At 46.1% G+C, this 14,863-nt stretch overlaps 1 protein-coding gene across 2 annotated transcripts in view; it reads right to left on the bottom strand.

The window, feature by feature from the left end:
• Nucleotides 1–7,650: 7,650 nt before the first annotated feature.
• The window catches only part of LOC141047585 (perilipin-2-like), a 75,406-nt gene continuing 68,193 nt past the window's right edge, over nucleotides 7,651–14,863 (bottom strand). For both annotated transcript variants that reach the window (XM_073542733.1, XM_073542731.1), the window contains exons 6-8: nucleotides 13,152–13,286; nucleotides 12,788–13,078; nucleotides 7,651–8,705 (exon numbers count right to left, since the gene is read on the bottom strand). In XM_073542733.1, coding sequence (XP_073398834.1) covers nucleotides 8,601–8,705; nucleotides 12,788–13,078; nucleotides 13,152–13,286 — 531 coding nt within the window. In that variant the 3' untranslated portion in view covers nucleotides 7,651–8,600. The remainder of the gene's footprint in view (nucleotides 8,706–12,787; nucleotides 13,079–13,151; nucleotides 13,287–14,863) is intronic.

Genomic DNA, 14,863 nt, shown 5'->3' with positions numbered 1-14,863 from the left:
ATCAGGACAGAGATAAAGGCCCTATCTAAAAAGGATTCCTCTAGGGGAAGAGAATGTAGTTTCTCAGGTTCAGAGTCCTCGACCACCCTAAGGATCGATGACTCTTCAGATTCCCCGGCCTCCACTTCATCTTCTGAGGAAGACTCGAGTCGATTCTGCTTCCCCTTAGACCAGATGGATAAGCTAGTTAAAGCAATAAAGGTCCACCATGGGGGTAGCAGACACAAAACCGGAACTTTCAGCTCAGGACGTGATGTTCGGGGGTCTAGATCCCAGGAAGCGGAAGGCCTTTCCATTAAACGATAAGGTCCAGAGCCTAATAGATAGGGAATGGAAGAGACCTGAAAAAAAGAGGCTCCTTACCTCCGGCCTTCAAACGGAGGTACCCGTTTGACGACCCAGTGGTAAAACATATGGGATAAAGCCCCTAAACTGGACGCGGCAGTAGCCAAAGCCTCCAAAAAAATCCTCCATTCCCTTCGACGACATGGCCTCCTTAAAAGAGCCGTTAGATAAGAAAGCAGACTCCTTTTTGAAGGGAACTTGGGAGATGTCAGCAGGTGCTCTAAGACCAGCGATAGCTGCCACATGTACGGCCAGATCCATGATGGTCTAGACCAATTGGATTCCCAACTAAAGGACGGAGTGTCAAGAGCTTCTATCAGGAAAACGCTGCCAATCATCCAAAGTGCGGCAGCTTTTTTGGCGGATGCTTCAGCGGACTCTGCGAGGATGGCAGCCAGAACTGCGAGTTTATCTAACGCAGCTCGAAGGGCCCTTTGGTTAAAATGCTGGCCGGGAGATATCCAGGCCAGATCACGGCTCTGAGGGCGAATATCTGTTTGGCCCAGTCTTGGATGAACTCTTAGAGAAAGCCGGGGATGATAAAAAGTTCCCCAGTCTACCGAATCCTTCCTACAGACGTCCCTTTACCAGGAAAGGCTATTTCCATAGAAGGCCGTCCAGAGATCAGGGCAGATGGGAGGACAGAAGGAGAGGTACAGGCTTCATGTTCGGAGGAGGGGGGCGTCAAGAAGGTCCAGCACGTGACACTAAAAAACCTCCCCAATGACTAGTTGCCCCGGTAGGGGGGAGACTAGCTGCCTTCTACCCAGCATGGTCCTTGATTTCCAATAGTAAATGGATACTGGGGGTGATAGCTGCGGGTCTACGCCTAGAATTCGCCCGGGTTCCCCAAGATCGATTTAAGGTCACCCCGCTCAGGTCTTCCACACCAGAACAAGCTGCCCTGGAGGCCGAGGTGCATGATCTCTGCCGTAAGGGGGTCCTGACGGTGGTCCCAGAGGGAGAAACGGGGAAAAGGTTATACTCCCCCCCCCCCCCCCCCCCCCCGTTCCTGGTCCGCAAACCAGACGGGTCCTTCAGAACTATAATAAACCTTAAATTCCTGGTCATACGCCCGTTTAAGATGGAGACAATTAAATCAACAATAAAATTACTGTTTCAAAACTGTTTTATGGTGGTCTTAGATTTAAAAGACGCTTACTACCATATTCCCATTCATGCAGCCCATCAGCGGTTTCTCAGAGTGGCGGTTCAGCTAGATGGGTCAGTACAACATTTTCAATATGCGGCCCTCCCCTTTGGGGTGGCAGTCGCTCCCCGTGTGTTTACTAAAGTTGTAGCGGAAGTTATGGCCCATCTACGTGAATCGGACATTCTTGTGATCCCCTACTTAGATGACTTCCTGATCGTAGGGAAAACAGCAAAACATTGTCTGGAACAACTACAAAGGGCAATGTCTGCCCTAGAGGGGTTAGGATGGCTGCTTAACATTAAATAGACTCGGTTACAGCCGGTGAGAGTCCAACAGTTCTTGGGCCTGATCCTAGACTCTGAGAAACAGGAATGCCATCTGCCCCCGGAGAAGCTTGTTCGCCTACACTATCAGGTCCTGAACGCTTGCAATAACCCTACCATGTCCCTCAGGAAAGCCATGTCCCTTCTGGGTTCCCTCTCGTCCTGTATCCCGGCAGTCCAGTGGGCACAGTTTCATACAAGAAAACTGCAGGGCGAGGTCTTAAGGCATCAAAGAGTCCTTGGGGGGTTACTTGGAGGGTCAGCTAACCTTGTCCCGAAACACAAGGGAGTCCCTAGAGTGGTGGCTAGTCAAGGATAATTTATCCAAAGGGGTCCCCTGGGAGTATGACATATCCCGCATAATCACCACAGATGCTAGCCCTTCCGGTTGGGGGGCTCATATGGGTGAGATTCTGGTACAGGGCCTATGGGAGCATCAGATAGAAATGTCATCTAATCTGAAAGAGTTGACAGCGGTAGAGCAGGCAGCTAAGGAGTTACTTGTGTATCTACAGGGCCATCATGTGCGAGTGTTCTCCGACAATCAGGTCACCGTGGCTTATATCAACCACCAAGGCGGGACTTGTTCCAAACCCCTGATGAATGTGGCAGAACAGTTATTCCGGCTAGCAGAGCAACATTTTCAATCTTTAACAGCTCTACATATAAAAGGGAAGGAAAATATCGCAGATTTCCTAAGCCGCAATCCACTAAAACAAGGAGAATGGTCCCTAAGCACCTCCATCTTTGACCTGATTGTCCCAATCTTTGTACAACCAGAGGTAGACCTCTTCGCTACCAGGGAAAACAGAAAATTAAAACAATTTTGCTCCCTAAATCCCAGAGAGAACCCCCTGGCGGTAGATGCCTTTCTGATAAAGTGGGACTTCGGGCTAGCATACGCCTTCCTTCCCCTATCGCTACTACCCCTGGTGATGAAGAAAATCAGGAGACAAAGCAAGGGTGATAGTTATCGCTCCATTTTGGCCCAGGAGGGCTTGGTTTTCTTGCCTCAGGACCATGTCAGTGTCCGACCCTTGGGTCCTTCCGGACATCCCAGATCTCCTATGCCAGGGCCCTGTGTTCCATCCTCAGGTGACTGGCCTACATCTGACGGCGTGGAGTTTGAACGGACACTACTGAAAGAAAAAGGCTTCTCCCCAGACCTGATAAGCACCCTACTTAAAAGTAGAAAAGTCATCACCACCAAAATGTGTCAGAATTTGGAAAAAATTCCTGCAGAACTCTGGAGTGGTTGCTGGCGCTTCAGCACCTGTAAACCAAATCTTAGAGTTTCTTCAGAAAGGTCTGGATATGGGGCTCTCCACTAGTACCCTTAAAGTACAAGTATCAGCCTTGGGGGCCCTCTTTAGCTGCAACATCACGGGTAATTACTGGATCAGTAGATTCATTAAGGCAGCAGGTAGATCCAGGCCAATAGCGAAGGATAGATTCATGCCGTGGGACTTGAACCTAGTCCTCATGGCTATGACAGAAGCCCCATTCGAACCCATTAGCTTCCATAAAAAACCTGTCCCTCAAAGTAGCCTTCCTGGTAGCTCTAACCTCAGCTCGTAGGGTAAGCGACATCCAGGCATTATCTAGACGTCCTCCTTATATACAGTTCAAGGACAATAGGGTAATACTCAGACCTGATCCGGCATATTTACCTAAGGTAGTTTCCAGCTTTCATAGGACACAGGAGATAGTCCTTCCATCTTTCCTCCCTAATCCAGCTAATGAGAAGGAAGAGAAGCTTCACACCTTGGATGTTAGGAAATGCCTCAGAATATCTGGCAGTTACCAATCCCTGGAAAAAAGATAATGCCCTGTTTGTCTCTCATCATGGCCCTAGGAAAGGTTGTAGAGCGTCAAAAAGTACACAAGCCAGGTGGGTTAGAGAAGCGATCTCAATAGCATACACCTCAAAAGGCAGGTCGCCACCCCGGAAGCTGAGGGCGCATTCCACCAGAGCCATGGCGACCTCGTGGGCCGAAAGGTCAGAAGTGTCCATTGACCAGATATGTAAGGCGGCTACTTGGTCCTCTTCGAGCACTTTTTATAGTCATTATAGGCTAGACTTGGGTGCTTCCACAGACCTCTCTTTTGGTATAAGGGTACTGCAGGCTGTAGTCCCTCCCTAAATAGTTTTACTCTCTGTAATTCTCTCAGGTGGTGCTGTCATGGACGACCGATAAAGTCTTAGTTACTCACCGGTTAACGGTGTTTTTCGGAGTCTATGACAGCACCCGTATATTCCCTCCCTTTAGTTTAAATTTGGGTGTGCACTTCTTCCTCTTGTATGTACACTGGTAAAGAATAGTTGTGTAAAGTACGGTATATAATTTTGCTATTAACCATTGTGGTCCTCTTGTGCTCTGTAATCCAACTGATGCGTGGGAGAGGTGCCGCCCTTTTGTATCTGTAGGTTTCCTGTTCCTGAAGGGCGGATCCCCTCTCTCAGGTGGTGCTGTCATGGACTCCGAAAAACATCGTTAACCGGCGAGTAACTAAGACTTTCTGTATGTGATAAAAACATCTGACAAACACACACATAAAAACCAGAGGCCAGCAGATCATGTGAAAATATAATATTTGTGTCATTCTCAAAACTTTTGGCCATGACTGTATTTAGGACCCATGTACTGGGGGAGATATTTGCCCAGGCGGAAAGGGAGAGAAAGCCTTCCCCCTACCTCCGGCCCAACGTCATTGGGGAGATTTTTTGGAGGAAGTGGAGGGCCCTTTAAACATAGCCCGATGCTCTTCTTTCTTTAAAGTCCCAGCTTTTTCTATCTCCCGGGGGACGACCCCTGTTAAATCTCCTCCTCCGAAAGGGCTGCTTTTTGGGTTCTCCCGGAAAAAGCTCTTCTTCCTATCCCCCGCATGATCCAAAATCTCTTCTAGTTTTTTCCCGAAAAGGAATTGGCCATCGCATGGAATGGAACCTAACCTATGCTTCGATTTTAAATCTCCGGGACACCCTTTAAGCCACAGGGCTCGTCTTGCCGCATTTGACAGACTTGCTGCTATAGCTGTCAACCTTGCAGTCTGCAGAGGAATCCGCTAGGAAAGCCGCTGCTCCGTACACCAGTGTCAAATTAGACAATTTCGTCCCTAGGAACTCTATCCTTGATCTGGTCCTCTATTTGTTGCAGCCAGACCATGAGGGCACAGGTACCAGCCATCGCTGGCTTCAATCCACCTGCTGAAGCTTCCCAGATGTGTTTTAGGAAACCGTCTGCTTTTTTATCAAGCGGGTCTTTCAACACGCCGGAATCCTCTAATGGTAGGGATACCTTTTGAGGATCTGGCTACGGCCCCATCAATTTTAGGGACTTTCTCCTAGGTTTCTGAATCCTTCTGCTCAAAAGGGTACCTCCTTTTTGATGTGGAAGGGAAGCCCCCTGACCTCTCCGGTTTTTTCCATTCCCTGTCAATTAGTGCTTTTATTTTATCATTTACAGGGAAGGTACGTTTTCGTTTTTCCTCCAAACATTACATCCTCTAATGATTTGGGAGCTTTTTCCTCTTTAAGGCCCATTGTAGCCCTAATAGCTTTGACCAGCTTTTCCACATCCTCCGCTAGAAAACATGGACGGCCGCCTATATCACTGTCCGAGGATTCTGGAGGACTGGGAGGAGGTGGAGGGGGAAAAGGGTCTATCCCGCCCCTTCTGCCTTGGCAAGGCCTCTGAATCAGAGCTCCTTCTACGGTTTCTCTTCTCTTTAAGGGCTGCCTTTAAGGAGCCTTTCACCTCCTGTTGTATTAACTCTTTAAGGCTAGCCACCAAATCAGGGGTCTCCTCCTGTATAGTTTTGTTTATACAGTCAGTGCAGAGGTCTTTCTGCCACTGATCTGCCAGTGGGTTTTTACATAGGGCGCATTCTCTATTTTTGGTTTTGCTGCTGGCTTTCCTTGACCCCTAGTGATCAAACAGAGAAAAAGGAACCCCGTTACCATAAGGGTGACATTCACGAAGATCACTCACCACCGCTGTCAATCAGGGGTACCGATCTCGGAGGCTCCTCAGATGCACTCGTGACGTTCCTCCTGGACGTTCCAGAGTCATGCCGATCGTGTTTACGACTGCCGCTTCCACCACTCAAGCAACTGCTCCTGGTATGCTGGCGGCTCGGCATCTGGCGAGTGCTCTTGCTGCTGCTGGTCTTGCCCCACTTCCATCCTGAAGCCTTGGGCATGAGTGCGTCTTCTGTGGTCATCCCCCTTATGTAAGGGGGATCCACTGCACTCTCCGCCTCCTCCGGTTACCCCACAGCCCCTCCCCCCCGCCATGCCGCCGGGATCTTCTTTCGCCGGCGTTGTTCTCCATGGGCGCTGCCATCTTGGATCGTCGGCACCGCCTCCCGACGTCACACGGGCACGCCCCTTCCCAGTGTGCCCTGCGCGTGACGTCAGAGGGGCGCGACCCGGAAGCGGCCGCCTCGTGCCGCTTCTGGGCCTGGCAGAGGGGGAGAGGGCGGCAGCCACGGCAGAGCCCCAGGATCCCAGCCGTGCTGCTTCTGCGCCCGCTCGGATGCTGAGCCCCCTGGGGACCCGCGGACAGCGCTTCCCCCTCCCAACGCGCAGCGCTCAGGAAAACCAGCCTGATATTCAACGCCGGCACGGGAGAGGGGCAGGTACGTGTGACCGCTGTCTTCAGCACACGGGTCCCTGTCAGGACAGGAAACCCAACTGAAGCGAGGGAGAGGTACCGCCCTTTTATCTTCAGTAGGGTTCCTGTCCTGACTGGGCGGATCCCCTCTCTCATGTGTGCCGTCATGGGAGACAGGGGAAAGAAAAAAAAAAAAAAAAATTACCACACTAAACAAAGTGATCAAGATAATGTACAAAAGGCTAGGGACATAGTGGACATAAATATATACAAAATTAATAAAATTTAAAAAGGGTGTATGCTGAAAAACCCTATAGATACAAAATGTATAAACATCTATATATGCACACATAGGACTACACATGGATCTGTGCAATAACAGGAATGCAGTGTAAGACAAGAAGATGGTCATAGGAGATATTGCAGACTATTGGCAAACAAATATACAATACTAATCATAATGTGCTTGGATAAATGGAAAAACGAAGCTGGGTGGTGGAGGAGAGCGGCTGGCTCAGGAAAGTATAGCAAACATGAGATACTAACCTCAATAGGAGTGTCAAGGTATATGCCACTACTTACCTGTCAGATGAGGCGATCCTGACGTCCTCCCGCCCGCGTCCACGCGTCACAGCAGGAAGCTGACGAGAAACGGTCCAGAACATTCTCGCACGATTAGCGATAACCAGCGGGGGAGTGGTCAGAGGTAAGTATCAGACATAGCGATATCGCTAGCATTATCACTATAACGTCACAAAACCAGTGATGTGATAGCACTTAGTGTGACGAGGCATTTACTCAGCCAAATCAAGAGGTTTCTCTGAATCAGATTCAAAGACTATACCAGCCAGGCTATTCCCACCTTGAAAATCCTACCCAAATGTGTAGTTGGTATAACTGAAGATACCTCCAATTAGAAATGTAATATAGTCCTAATAACCTATGAAGCTTACAGTGTGCAGGTCATGGCAGTAGCTCATTTTGTTATGGTTGCAACATGGAGTTGACATAACCATGGATACCCAAAGCTACTGCAATGGCATGCACATGGGGTAGGTGACAGATTGAGGAGCACTAGATTTCTAATTGGAGTAATTTCCCATTACACCTTGTGTATATTGAGATCCCATTGGCAAGATCATTTTAAGTGCATATGTGACTGAAGAGGTTTCCTAAGCCCCACTACATTAAAGTGGTTATCAAAATTATGAAATTTGATTTTTTTTTGGTGTCAATTTTCTTTATTAATACACAGTGAAAACAGATGAAGGGAAAGCAGATGAGTAAACAGGAACAAGACAGTCATTGTCTCACTTCAGCATTGTGGTTAGTCACAGTTCTGAAATAATGACTGGCAACATTCACATTAGTATTTGTAATCCAAAAATGCAGAAGTTGTGCATGCGTTTCTGCTGTACCTGCCCTCTGTTACTCTACTGGTGTGGGCTTATAAATAGTAATTTTAGGAATTTAACTTAAGGCCACATTCACACTATGAGCCTTGTTACTTACATTGTAGATTTTCTGTACCCATTATATTAGATTACTTGTGGTTGTATTGTCTTGTTACACTTTAAAAAAAAGCTGCTTTATTTGATACCAGGAGGTATTTTGAGAACAAGTTGCAGGTTTACCTGCATATAGTGCAGTTTTAAGGGGGAATATACATTCTCTTTAAACTGAGATGTAGATTTCCAACAGTGCAAGTTATTTTACACAGCAAACATCAGCAGGCATGAAATCTCTCTAAATCCCTTCCACTAGCTACGCAGTATGAAGAACAGCCTTTAAGGCAATGTCTTAGCTGAGGTAGTGACAACTGCATACAATATATTTTAAAGTTATGCGTTATAGGCCATTTTTTAATTAAAAAAAAAAACAAAAAAAAACCACACATTTGGCTTTTACAGACCATTTTCCCAATCAACGTCAGCTGAGGGAAGCTTACAAGAGGCAAAAAAGTTAAGCAGTCCCCACCACCAAAACAAAGAACCCATGCATTTAGGAGGTCCCAAAAGAGTGTACAACCTCCAAGATAAGCAGCTTCAGTTCCTATAAAGAGGACTTGGGGTGTTAAGATATATCTAGGCTAGGAGCAGTTACAAAGATACTTTAACATGACAACTTCCACTGTTGACTTTACAAAGCAAGTATATTAAATTCTTAGTTGGCTGCATGGCTATTAGCATGGGAGAAATCTTGCATTTCTTGAATGCCTGGGTTGTCATCAGTTTCTGAAGCAAAGTCATTGATGCTGAAGTCAGGTACCTAGGGAAAAAAAAAAAAAAAAAATAAAGCCATTATACCTAGATTTGTCAAACCAGACGATATGACTTACATCCAGCTGAAGGTTAGTGCTCATAAAACATTAAAGGATGATTTCACAAAAAAAATTACTTCAGGTTCAATTTTTTTTATTTTACCAAGTGTAACAGGAGAAATTGGACTGCAAAAATGATTGTGCAATTTGTCCTGAGCACGCCGATACCTGATATGTGGGGGGGAACCACTGTTTCGGCGCATGGCAGAGCTCAGAAGGGAAGGAGCGCCGTTTGACTTTTTCAATGCAAAATTGGCTGGAATTCTGATCGGACGCCATGTCGCGTTTGGAGAGCCCCTGATGTACCTAAACAGTGGAAACCCCCCACAAGTGACCCCATTTTTTAAACTAAACCCCCTAAGGAACTTATCTAGATATGTGGTGAGAACTTTGAACCCACAAGGGCTTCACAGAAGTTTATAATGCACAGCGGTACAATTAAAAAAAAAAAATCATATTTTCCACAAAATGATCTTTTCACCCCCAATTTTTATTTTCCCAAGGGTAACAGGACCCTAAAAGTTATTGTGCAATTTGTCCTGAGTACACTGATACCCCATATGTGGGTGTAAATGACTATTTGGGCACATGGCAGAGCTCGGAAGGCAAGCAGCGCCATTTGACTTTTTTGGCTGGAATTGAGATCAGACACCATGTCGCGTTTGGAAAGCCCCTGATGTACCAAAACAGTGGAAACCCCCCCCACAAATGACCCCATTTTGGAAACTAGACCCCCCCCAAGGAACTTATCTAGATGTGTGGTGAGAACTTTGAAGCCCCAAGTGCTTCACAGAAGTTTATAACGCCCAGGCGTGAAAATAAAATTTTTTTTTCCACAAAAATGATATTTTTGCCCCAAAATTTTTATTTTCCTAAGGGCAACAGGAGAAATAGGACCCCAAAAGTTGTTTTGCAAATTGTCCTGATTAGGCTGATACCCCATATGAGGGGGTAAAACACTGTTTGGGTGCATGGCAGGGCTTGGAAGGGAAGGAGCACCATTTGACTTTTTCAACGCAGAATTGGCTGGAATTGAGATCAGATGCCATGTTGCGTTTGGAGAGCACCTGATGTGCGCAAATAGTGGAAACCCCCAATTCTAGCCCTAGCCCTAACGGGAAAATGGAAATAAATTTTTTTTATTTTATTATTTTTCCCCAACTAAGGGGGTGATAACGGGGGGGGTTTGATTTACTATTTATGACGGTTTTTATGTTTGACAGCTGTTGCATGCTAAAAGATGCTTTTTATTGTAAAAATAGTTTTTGCATCACCACATAATGAGAGCTATAATTTTTCCATATTTTGACCCACCGAGTCATGTGAGGTCTTATTTTTTGCGGGACGAGTTGACGCTTTTATTGGTATCATGTTCGGGCATGTGACATTTTTTTGATCGCTTTTTATTTCGTTTTTTGCGACGCAGAATTTACAAAAACCAGCGTTTCATGAATTTCTTTTGGGTGGTGCGTTTACGCCGTTCTGGGTGCGGTAAAATTTATAAGGCAGTTTTATTCTTCGGGTCAGTACGGTTACAGCGATACCTCATTTAGGTGGTTTATGTTTTGGCGCTTTTATGCAATGAAAACAATTTTATATAAAAAAATTTTTGCACCACTTTATTCTGCGAGCTATAACTTTATTTTTTCGCTGATGATGCTGTATGGTGGCTCATTTTTTGCGGGACAAAATGACGTTTTCAGCGGTACCATGGATATTTATATGCGTCTTTTTGATCGCGCGTTATTGCACTTTGTTCAGCGGTATGAGAAATCATTTTTTGCTTCGTTTTTTTATTTTTATTTTTTAAGGGGTTCGCTTAAGGGGTTAACTATTGGGACAGTTTTATAGGGCGGGTCGTTACGGACGCGGCGATACCAAATGTGTACTTGTTTGTTTTTTTTATTTCCAAAAAATGAATTTATTGGGGAATATTTTTTTTTTTTAATTTGGCGATTTTTTTTTAATTATTTTTACACTTTTTATTTTTTTTTACTTTATTACAATGTCCCATGGGGGACATCACTGTCCTGTGACAGATCGCTGATCTGGCACTGAGGAAGCCAGCTTCCTGCAGGCCCCCGGAGGTGCCCGTCACCATATTGGATCCAGGGACCTGCAGGAAAGGAGTCCCCCGCAGCAGCGCTGCACATTGCGCTGCCGTGGGGGGCTTAGGGAAGCACGGAGGGAGCCCCCTCCCTGACGATGCTTCCCTTTAACCCCCGGTACACACCGCAATCGTGTTTGATTGCGGTGTGCAAGGGGTTAACGTGTCGGGGGCGGTCCATGACCGCCCCTGACACATTGTGCCGGGTGTCAGCTATGATAATTAGCTGACACTCGGCCACGATCAGCGGCGCTCACCACGTGGGCGCCGCTGATCACGATGACGTAATATTCCGTCCATGGTAATTAGGTCCATGGTCACATGGACGGAATATTACGTCAATTGTAGGTAAGGGGATAAAGTACGCCTGCGCAGGAGGACATCGTGTGAAGATGGAGGCGCCAAACCGTGACACCCATGGGACCAGACTGAGCCGAACACCAAGGTGAGTATAATCTGACTCTTGTCTTTCAGGTTACATCGGGGGCTTGTCTACAGCATTACAGAATGCTGTACATAAGCCCCTGAGGGCTGTGGCCATATAATATAGGCCAGATTCCCTTTAAATAAAGAACTTATACATGTTTGGTTCTTATGAACTAATGATGACCTGGAAAAATCATAATGGCAGGTCAGGTTTAGCTTTTAGGGATTGCACTTTTTTTGCAATTTCACTGCACTTGAAATTTTTTCCCCAGTACACAATGTTAAAGCCAATTGTGTCCTTCAAAAGTACAGCTTGTCCTGGAAAAAGAAAAAAAAAAAAAAAAAATACAGCAACACATCTGTGACTTTAATGGCCTTCAAGTAAGGCTAAGTGCACACGTACCGGAACTCCCGCGGAAATTACTGTGAGAATTCCGGAATTCCAGTCCGCGGGAAAAAAAAAAAAAAAAAAAAAAAACACGCATTTTAAATTCCCACGGTTTTCCCGTGGAAAAAATACAATTTTGCAAGCGTATTTAGCTTGCAAAATGCTAGCGTTTTCCAAGCGATCTGTAGCATCGCTTGGAGAACTGATTGACAGGTTGGTCACACTCGTCAAACACAGTGTTTGACGAGTGTGACCAACTTTTTACTACTGAGGCTGCCTATGCGGCATCAGTAGTAAAAGATAGAATGTAAAAAAAATATATATATATATATATATATATATATATATATATATATATATATATATATATATATATTTTCTCACCCTCCGACGTCCCACGCATCCGTTCCCAGTAATCCTTTGCGAAAATGCCCGCAATGACGTCAGTTCTCGCGGGATCGCGACGTCTCGCGGTCATTCGTGATGACATCGCGCGAATGACCGCGAGACTTTGCGATCCCGCGAGAAGGGACGTCATCACGAGCATTTTCGCAAAGGACTACTGGGAACGAGAGCGTGAAGAGAAGCAGGAAGGCTGCGCGGGACGTCAGAGGGTGAGAACAATAATATTTTTTAATTTTAAATTCTATTTTTTACAGGGATATGGTACCCAAAGCCTGGACAACAGTCTCCTCTCCTCCGGACCGTGGGTACCATCCGCAATTGTTCTGCTTACTTTCCGCATGGTGTGCACAGCCACATGTGGGAAGCAAGCGGAACAATGCATTCCTATGGGTGCGGGATCGCCGCGATTCCGCAAATTAATGAGCATGCTGCGGTTTTTACCGCAAAGCGATTCCGCTGCGGTAAATACCGCAGCATTAGCACAGCATTGCGGAATCCCATAGGAATGCATGGGATGCTTATTTTTCGTGGCAAAATCGCGTGGTTAAAACCGCCACGGAAACGCGAAAAAAAAACGCCATGTGTGAAAAAAGATAAAAATTGAGTTGGAAGCTTTAAGTGCTTTCCATGGTTACTCTGAAATCCCCAACATCTTCTTGCTCCCCACGTCGGCTACAAGCCAGTTTTGGATAGAAAGGACCTACCAGCCAATTAAGTGGAGTGTTGTTTATGAAGTAGTCCAGCACATCATCCATACCATCCTTTATTTTTGTGAACTTGTCCTTTGTGGTGGTTAAAAGGCTGTCAGACATTTCTCTGAATGAAGAGGCAGAGTGGAAGTTTTGGTAGACATCTGTAGCCATGGCGCTAACACTATGAACCTTGTTCTGAATGTTCTGTGGAAGACCGTGAACATTGGAGACCAGCGACAAGCATGTAGTCTGCAGGTGCTGAGTGAGATTTCGGGCAATAGTCAGGGTGCGGGATTCAGTTTGCTGTAATGAGAAATTGACAAGTTGTCTTTTCATTGTCCAGATGATGCCTAGAAAGCTTTGAGAGAGTAGTTACCTCTACACCCTCAGTGTCCCCACCAGCATCTGCTCCTGTGCCTCTTGTCCACTCCACCCACTTGTTGTATATCTTCTCCTGTGCATCATGGATCTTCTGATTTGCATCATTCATGTTCTTTCTTGCATATTCAATCTAAAAAAGTTATACATTTTACAGGAAACAGGTTGCATGCGACGTGTTAGTCCACACATCAGGGGTTATTTACTTCAATATGAAGTTAATGCTAAAACTGTCACATGAGATTATAAGGTAATCTGCCCCCATGATGGACTACTTAAGCAAAAGCAGGCAACATGAAATTCTTTAGGGCACCAAAGAAAAAAAAAAAAAAAAAAAAAAAAAAGTGTAATTGGGATCTTTAGAGTTAGGGTACCGTTACACCTAGCAATGTACCAGCGATCCCGGCTAGCGATATGACGCGGTCAGGATCGCTGGTGCACTGCTAGGTGGTCGCTAGTGGACGGGGATCGCTACTTACCTGTCAGACATGGCGATACTGCATCCTCCCGCCCGGCTCCATGCGTCGCTCGTCGTCACAGCAGGAAGCGCCGCAGGAAGTGGCCAACAAGGAATGATCCAGGAGCTTATCGCGCGACATGCAGCGATACTGCTAGCAATATCACTACTATGTCACAAAATCGGTGACTTTACAGCGATATTGCAGTGTGTAACGGGGGCTTTAGGCTAGTTTCACACTAGCGTTTATTCGACGCAGTGCACAGCGCCGCTAAGCCCCATCCGGTCATCGCCGCTTGCGATCTGCGCACCCCATCTTTAGCATAGGGTGCGCAGATCATGCGCTAGTAGGATTTTGGCATGCGCTGCGCACTTTTGAAGGTGTGCACCGAAATGCAACATTCTGCGTTTGGCACGCACCTTCAGAAGTGCGCAATGCACGTCAAAATCCTACTAGCACATGATCTGCGCACCCTATGATAAAAGATAGGGTGCGCAGATCGCAAGCATCCATGTGCGATAGTAGGCGGCAATGACCGGATGGGGCGGGGTTTAGTGGCACCGTGTCGAATAAACGCAAAGGTGAAACTAGCCTTACTTCCTACTTTGCATCCCCCGCTTTATTAAAGTCTAGCATTACAGAGACATGGTGGCTTTCCTTCAAGTACTGCACTACTTCTGTTCATGGGTTGTGTGTGACCTTGCAGCACATTTCAATTACAGTACCACAACCTGTAGAAAGGTCTTCTGGTGGCAGATTCAGTTAGACCACTTGACATGCAAACTGAATATAGATTTACACAGCAGCATTTAAAGTGAACCTGTCAGCAGTATTTTGCTCAGTAACATACAGTGTCAGTATACTAATTAACCCGTTCATGACCAGTGACGCCACAAAGGAGTCATGAAAACTGGTGCAAATCTGACCAGTGACGCCTATGTGGCGTCATGACTTTAAAGCCCCCCTGCGGGTCGGGTGACCTAGGTCACCTGACCTGCAGATACAGGGGGCTTTGTTCTTCACCATAGGGGGCGTGGCTTTGATCGCTCTGATTCACTTAACAGCCAGCGCGATAGTAATATTCCATCAATGAAAATTGATGAAATATTACAATCCAGCCATGTCCGATGCTGCTGTAGCGATTTTTTTTTTGAGGAAAATTTTTTTTTATTTTTACAGCTCTGCGTTATAAACTTCTGTGACGTGCTTGGGAGTTCAAGGTGCTCACCACACATCTAGATAAGTTCCTTGG

Source organism: Dendrobates tinctorius, unplaced genomic scaffold (assembly GCF_039654945.1).
Source record: "Dendrobates tinctorius isolate UK_male_01 unplaced genomic scaffold, ASM3965494v1 ptg000128l, whole genome shotgun sequence".
Taxonomy (NCBI): Eukaryota; Metazoa; Chordata; class Amphibia; order Anura; family Dendrobatidae; genus Dendrobates; species Dendrobates tinctorius.
This window is presented reverse-complemented; position numbering and strand designations above follow the sequence as displayed.